General features: G+C 34.7%; 1 protein-coding gene across 1 annotated transcript; it reads right to left on the reverse strand.

Moving 5' to 3' along the window:
* Positions 1-42: 42 nt before the first annotated feature.
* On the reverse strand, positions 43-4988 carry LOC122040873 (coiled-coil domain-containing protein 25-like). The gene is made up of 7 exons (XM_042600347.1): positions 4816-4988; positions 4594-4735; positions 4023-4150; positions 3725-3828; positions 2780-2867; positions 1555-1616; positions 43-613 (listed from the first exon to the last, which is right to left on the reverse strand). Exons 2-7 carry the CDS (start codon positions 4704-4706, stop codon positions 461-463), a joined length of 648 nt encoding a protein of 215 aa, XP_042456281.1. The 5' UTR covers positions 4707-4735; positions 4816-4988; the 3' UTR covers positions 43-460.
* Positions 4989-8259: the final 3271 nt, after the last annotated feature.

Here is an 8259-nt window from a genome sequence, read left to right on the forward strand (position 1 = left end):
TAGAATCATATGCTAAGAGCATCTTCACTTCCACAGAGCCTGACAAAGAACTGGGTAAACTCAAATAATACTGATGTATCAATAGGGATTGCTTTGCAATTGATCGGGCAGAATGAAACAACATAGCTCGATTTCGAGTATGAAGCATAGTTTCTCCCGACATAAAAGAGAATGATATAGGACAGTTCAGTAGAAAAATAAGTACAGTGCATGATTCTTTTGCAAACTCTAATGGCTACATGCCGCAATCAGGATAAACAGAGACAGGAGAACTGATAAATAGTTCAACTTTTGTTCACATTCCGTGAGACCAGAGGGTACAGTTAAAGGCTTGATGAATGATCAGTGCGAATGAAGGTCTTGGAGTAGATTGGAATCACAAATTTCATCATCGCGATAGAATGGATCTTTGAAAGCTTCAACAACTTCTCTAGCAACCAATCAATTAACTCTCAAATGCTCACATGAAGTCGTCTTCGAGTTCTTCCAAGGATTTATTAGCAGATGCAATCTGCTTGTTGGATGTCATCTTCTCGGAGACCATTAGACTCTTGTAGCTCCTTACCTCAGCTTGTTTCTCCTTCTCAAGCCTCTCCAATTCTTCCCTCTTTTTCTGCAAGACCATTGAAAGGAAACTTTAACGGAAAAAATTTCCGTGCCAAATAGGTGATACAGAAATCATTGAAAAAATGGAGAGAAAAACTACATCCGATCAGCCTGTTAAAGTTTTAAGGAATTTGAAACATTTTCAGTAATGCTTATGCAGGATAAAAAAAGATATAGGTAAGAAAATTTGCGGCAAAACTTGAGCTAACTATAGAAAGATAGCTAACACTAATGTTTTGAAAACCAGACAAGATCGAACTGACAAAGCTGACATATCAATGGTTCAACCAGTGGAACCGGTTGAACTTAGAAACATTCTTCAGTCATGCTTATGCAGGATAAGAAACTTTGTAGCAATAATTGAGCTGCCTCATGTATATAGAGAAACCAAGCCAAGATCAATGTTTTGGAAACCAGACCAGAGATTGAACCAGTAAAGTTGATGGGTTGATGGTTCAACTAGCCAAACCAGTTGACCCAAAGATAATAAATTTTTATAATATAAAATATTAAAATTATATAAAATTTATGTAGCATTATCTTTGAATTGTATAAATTACACCTAAAATTTATTATTAACAAAGTGAAAAAGAAATTGAATACATATACCGTATTCCCAGTAGAAAGTTATTTTTTCAAAAAAATCTTAAATAGTATAATGGCATTTATTCCAAAAACACCGAACCATTGGAGCTAACTACCAATATCATAGAAATTTAACTTATTCCGAAATTTATCCTAGGTTTACCTTTTTACCAGTTTCTTAGCTGTACAATTTTTTTATGGTAAACCGGAATAGATGTTCATCCGGTTAAGAGTTAACATATTGAACTGGCTGGTCCGTGCTCGGGTTTAAGAACACTGACCACGACTTGATAACAATGTCTTTGTCCTTAATTATCAATTTCTGAGAGTACATGTATCATTAAAATGAAAAAAGGAACTCACTTTGTCCCTTGACTGGGCCTTCCTTTCTGCTCTTTCTGCTGCATTGACAGATTCTCTCTCAGCTGCAAACATAGAAAGTTAATTTTCATCTTCAACAAAATACCAGTAAGAAATTCCAAATGGCAAACATAATCACAAAGACAGACAATCATATAACAAGAGAAATTGTAGAAAAATTAAGTATAAGAGTAAAAGCATAAGACCAGAGACAATAGGAAGACAATACCAAATTATCTTTTCTGTTAAAGATGTAAAAAATTGCATTGCCCTCAACGAACATGTGATATATTTTATTTTACCACAAAGGATTTTCATAGTATTCTCCAGTGCAAGCTTTAGGGCACAAGTAGGAATTTATGGGGAAAAAAAAGTAACGATGACATGAAATTTAGCCTGTTCACATACATCTTCTCATCATGGTAAAGCAAAAGAGGACATGAAAAAGAGCTCTAACAACATAGGAGAAATATACTAAGGGTCTAAGAGCATCTTTTTATGGCATAGCATTACCCTAATTAGCATGTAATTTATTAACTTTTAAAAGACAACAGTTGCTCCAAGTCGGAGCAAAGAAAGGCTCCAGCCAAACATTTTCCACTACACATCGAGCTTGGAGTTGTCACTTTTTGGCAAGCATAACCACAACATAAAACAATCAAAACGTACTTTGTCCTTGATTAGAGGCCCACATGATTGCCACAAATAAAAAATATATACAACCTAAAACTTGGATGAAAGCATGTCGTACATTTATTAGAGGTGAGGGAAGGCAAGAGGCCCACCCAAATCTCATTAAAGGGGAATATTTAGAGATTTACATATGTTAGAAGTGATTGACTAACCACTTATTCCAAAAGCTCTAGCTTTTAGGAAGGGGACTAGATTATACATATATATTTTTAATAATCCCTTTTCATGCACTTGATTGGCCAAACCCAACACATGAATCAATGAAATAATTATTTTAAAACGGATTTGAACTTTAGACATCTCTAATACCATGAGTTGATTGTCTAACCCTTACCCAATTTTTTGCGTTGTTGGAAAAGAGACCAATTTATATATTTCTGATTTTTTAATAATATACATATATGTATGGCAAAGAAAACTAAAAGCAATGTGCATGTAATGCTCTCTTATAAATCACAAACTAGATCATATAAATCACAAATATGCCCATTGTTTTCATATATCCACAAGCATTGAAGAAACTGCAAATTGTTACCTTTCAAATCTGGCGTCCTTTCCACCTTGGTCTTGTTCAACCTATTGACAATCTCATTCATGCGTTTTTCTACCCTCACCGTCTTAACCTGCCAGAAAAAACACGGTCAAAGAGACTTCAACAGGGTGATTGTGCATGAGTGAGAGAGAGAGAGAGAGAGAGTGAGAGAGAGAGGAGTTGAAGTAAATAATTGAAACAAAATCTAAAAAGATAGAGGTGCACCTGAACATCAAGTAACAAAATTAAAAGAACCTAAAAGGATATTGGAAAGTCCAGAATTAAGTTTAAGAAACTTATTTCATAAGATCAGTGTTTTAGAGTGCTTGCCACCTTTAACTAGCTCAGGCACTATGCGCTGGCCCAAGCAAACTAAGATGCTTAATTCAAGAAATAATTTAAAACATATATGCACCTCAGCAAACCAGAGAAATGAGTAATATTATTACTTATCACAAATTTCCGGAAATTAATATTCAATACTACAAGCAATCAAATACATCTCAAAGCTTGAATGAACTGACTAAAGCTAGAACACCTATATACAAAGTAATGAAATGATATGTACAAACAATAAATCAACAAAAATATATTTAACCAATGTGAATAGTATTAAAAAATGCCTAGGCAAGCACTACATTAGATAATATCCCGGATCTCTATAACACTGTATAAATCCAATAGACTTGCATTAAATCTCATTTCATTTCAATTTATAGAAAACTCATTAAGGTCATATGCTGTGACCACAGTGGAAGATTACATCACAAACTAGCACATCCCATGGAATAAAAGTAAGCAGAATAAATACCAGCTAGGAAAATGTAACTTTTATGCTGATCATTTCAGATGAAACTTTGTAAATGAAGAACACTGAATTTTCAGCAAGTCAACATATGTATATATTGAAAAAGATGCAGTGATCAAGTGACTAATATATATATTTACCATCTTAGGATTGTGAAAACCAACTTGACCAACATCCATGGAAGGGGTTTTCTTCAAATTATACCATGGAGTATAAACAACATCGACATTATTCATCTTATTGCCTGCAGAAAAATACACAGGATTACATAACAAAATCTACCAGGACTTGCTGCATGTGTAAGATAATGAATACTAGATACGGATAAAAAGGGTAGGGAAATTAAAATATTGAACAAACACAACATATTTTTATGTAATTGAACATAAAAAAAAGGAAAGCAAATGTTCTCTTTTTTACGTTTATTTTTTCATTTACCTTGGATTGAATTAGCTTTAACAAGCTGGATACAGTCTTCCAACAAACCTTCACTTATATCATCAATAGTTTGGGCCTTGTTCAATCTTAAATAAACATGTGCAGAAGACATTTTGTCCACGTGAAACCTGCACTCATAACAACCATCATTAAGCATGGCATATTCTTGCAGAAACCTTAATTCCTTGGAAAGACAGTCAAAATGAACAATTCTATCCTAGCACTATAAAATACAGTGCAAGACTACAATGCCTTTGTCATCCTTCAAAGAATCATCTAATTCAATTCTGCATTTTGATAATGCCACAAATTCTTTTAAATTATATCACTGGAAATAATTGATCCTATAAAGTTATTTCCTGAAATGAATTACCATGCAGACAAAGGATCAAATGAATAATAGCAATTAAACAACAAGAGGCTGGACAAAAAATGACCACGGACATGACCTTACAATGTCTACGAATCAGCAAAAAAGAATCGATTTTGAGGAAGACAACATATAGATAAACACAGAATCATTAACTACGAGGTAAAATAACCATCTTTACGGGGAAAAAAAAGTAATTACCATATATCTTCGGGGAACCCGTACTTGATGAGCTCCTCGTTCTCGTGCTTGTCCAATCCCATGAAGATGGTGTAGTCGCCCACATCCGGCCGGGCCTTGAAGTAGAAAACCATCTTTACCTCTAGCTCCCGATCGTCTTTACCTGCCAAAAAGAAAAAGAGAGATTTGAAACACGGTGCGAGGCCTAGGGTTTCCGGGAGCCGAGGGACAGAGATTTATAACCTCCGGGGCCGTGTAGGCGAATCGAATTCGACCGAGGGTGGACCAGGGCAACGCAATCAGTCAGGGATAGGGTTTCGTGGAGTCTCGGGGATGAGGAGGAATTGGGGGGAATTTGTTCTTCCCTATCGATAAGATTCAACACAACACGGCGCGACTCGACCGAATATAAAATGGGCAAGAATCGAAGATATGGAGACCGGAAGGATGTTTTCTATTAATTTATAAAAATTATTTTGGCAGGCGAAAGGAAGCTCCCGGTTACAGTCACGCCATTGGGTGGTTGGCGGGTCCCGGGGCAGTTGAGAGCATACGTGGATCCAACATCATCAAGCTAATCTCTCTCCCTCTATTTCTTTTTCTTATTTAATATTTTCAATTAATAATTAACCATGTTATTTTAGCGGGATTAATACGATGAATCCTTGTGCTTTTCTTAAATACTAGTGTGATCGTGCACACGCGTTGCGTGTGTAATATAATAATATATAAATTATTTGGATATTTGAAAATCTGAATTGTTTGGATATTCTAGTATCATCCTTATAAACCAAGAATTAATTATTTGGGTAAGATTCGTCAGACCCATATAATAGTAATGAATCTTATAACCTATAAAAAAATATTTATTTTAATATTATACTTGTCTTAGTAAAAAAAAGAAAAGTATATTTTTTAACATCGTCACTTAAAATATTTATAAAACAATCAGAGAAAATTAATCGATGAGAAAAATTCATAATAATATGTCACAGCCGAATCTTGAACTCTACATCACATGTTTCGCTTGTGGAATTACTAATAAACCTTGGAATTATTTTTAGTGTAAATAGAAAAAAGGACATTAACGTAAATACATTTTAGGCTTCACCATAGTTAGTAAATGGGGGAGATTTTTAATAAAATAGTAAGATGTATATAAGCCATTTCGGTATATATCCCGAGTATATTCTTTGTAAGAAGAGAAAGATGGTCAGAGGTCAGTTATTAAAATTAATCGGATGAAGGTTAAATATTTATATTATTTTAAAAAAGCCTCAAAGATTGTCCGTCTTATCAATGTATAATAAAAAAAAAATGAAAAATGTGTTTCACCGACCCCACCTACCTACTTGCAGATTAAAAAAAATTAATTAATTAAAAAAGAATGTGAAAAAGCAGATAGTACGGAGGATATTTTTTAAAAAAAACAAAATAATTTGTTAACCAATTTGATTCTTAACTTCATTCTTATAATTTTTGAATACTTTTAAGGCTTCATCTTTACATTTTAATTCTTATAATTTGTTGCCTTTTTGAATACACATGACAATATCTAGTGCAACCATTAGTGAAAGTAACAAAATATTTTTGCCTCCTCTAGTTTGCACAAATTTTATATCACATATGTCACTGTAAATTAACTCTAGAGGGTCGTACTTCTTTCCACTAAATGGAAAGATATATTTTAGCTTCCACACATATTTCACATTTATATATTGGATCAACATTAAATATTGACAATACATTTAAATTCACAAGTTGTTGTAAAGTGTTATAATTTATATGTCCAAGTCTAACATGCTATAAATTATAACACTCGACTAAATAAGTAGAATTTATAATGTTATTGTCATTGAAGTCACGATGTACAACCTTTACATTCATTTTGAATATATCATTTTCTATGTACCCTCTACTTATGAATTGACCATTTTTTATCAAAACATATTTATTTGAATCAAATACTAGCCTGAAATCAGCTTTGACAAGAGCCGACCCTGACATTAAATTCTTTCGGATGTCGAGAATATGAAGCACATCAATTAGTGTCACTTCTTTGCTTGACGTCATCTTCAGTACTACCTTCCCAATACCAATAATGTTGGAAGTTATATTATTTCCCATGATTAGTTTCTCCCATTAATAGGAGTATAAGTTGAAAACTAAGCCTTGTCGGAGCAAATGTGCCATGTAGCAGCAATATCGACTCACCATTGCCTTGGGTTGTCCACTAAGTTGACTTCAAATACAATGATAGTCAGGTCTAATTTTGACATGTCTATTGGCACTGACTTATCTTCGGTAATGTGCACTTGAGTGGCTTTCTTTGAAAGTCAATAGTCTTTGTCCTTATGATTCGATTTGCCACAGTTGTGGTATATTCCTTGGAACTTATTGGCCCTCCCTTGGCTTTTCCCTTTGTCGGGATACTTTCTCTTCTTGTCAGTGTTTGGTTCTATCAAATTTACCTTTGTAAATATAGGCATTTTTGTTGATTTTAATTGCTTGCGATTATTATCTTCAATCTGCAATCTTACAATCAGATCCTCAAGTCTCATCTCCTTTCGTTTGTGCTTTAGATAATTTTTGAATCTCCTCCACAATGGTGGAAGTTTCTCAATTATTGTGGCAACTTGAAAGGACTCATTCATTGTCACTCCTTCAGCATGTAGATTATGTAGGATCAACTGCAATTCTTGGACTTGAGTCATCACGATTTTGGAATCAACCATTTTGAAGTCTAAGAATTTGTCAACAATGAATTTCTTTAGTCCGACATCTTCTAAGAATAGGAGCCGTCAATGATGAATCCATTAAGATTGCATAAAAATTCATTTTAAAATTGTTAGATCTAGTGGTGCAATCTGAGCATGGAAAGAATGATGGTATAATACCGTTTTGGTGAAGTTGAGGCTAGAGTTGGATTATATCTCTTTAAGATGAATTTGTCTACAAACGGTGCTCACAGAACAAACAATCATCTCCTAAAATATAACAACTTTATCTTGCGATAGCAACACTACCAATCACAAGACCTTTAAATCGACGAAGCTACTCAAACTCTCCAAATATAAGTATGGATTGCAATGTTACTTTGCTTTTAAATGGAATGAATCAAATGAAAATATGAGGGATCTTGTTTATATTAAATGAAGGGGTAGAAGAATCTCTTGTAAGTACCCTATGGTAGTTTGATGTGGTCAACTAAGTTAAGTTAGATCCTGTATATTTGATCCTTGTGTCTAAGTGTGCAGGAGCTTAGAAATACAAAAAGTCGAGCAGAAGGCATAGCTAGCGAAAAGGATAGCACGGAAAAAGGAGTCGATGGGCTTGGTGCATCCGAGAGACGAGATGTTACGAAAGAGTACACCAGTAGATGAGAAGGACATGAGAGGGATGAGAAGTCATGGAGGAAGGTTGCTCGAGGAGAAGGGCGGAGTTGGGTTCCGGTGAGCTCAATTTCGAGTAGCTGGAGCATCACCCAAGAAGAGATCAGCATATAGGAGTTATTCTACCTTATGGAAGGCGCCTTCCATGGCTTCGAAAGCACCTTAGATGAACAGTGTGAAGGCACCTTCCAGCCTATGGAAGGCGCCTTCGCTAGCCGTTAGTCGAGGATAAAGTTTTATCATCGGTCGATAAACTTTATTCGATGGAAGGCGCCTTGAACCTCTTTAAAGGTGC

This window comes from Zingiber officinale, chromosome 2A (assembly GCF_018446385.1).
Source record: "Zingiber officinale cultivar Zhangliang chromosome 2A, Zo_v1.1, whole genome shotgun sequence".
NCBI classification, from domain to species: Eukaryota; Viridiplantae; Streptophyta; class Magnoliopsida; order Zingiberales; family Zingiberaceae; genus Zingiber; species Zingiber officinale.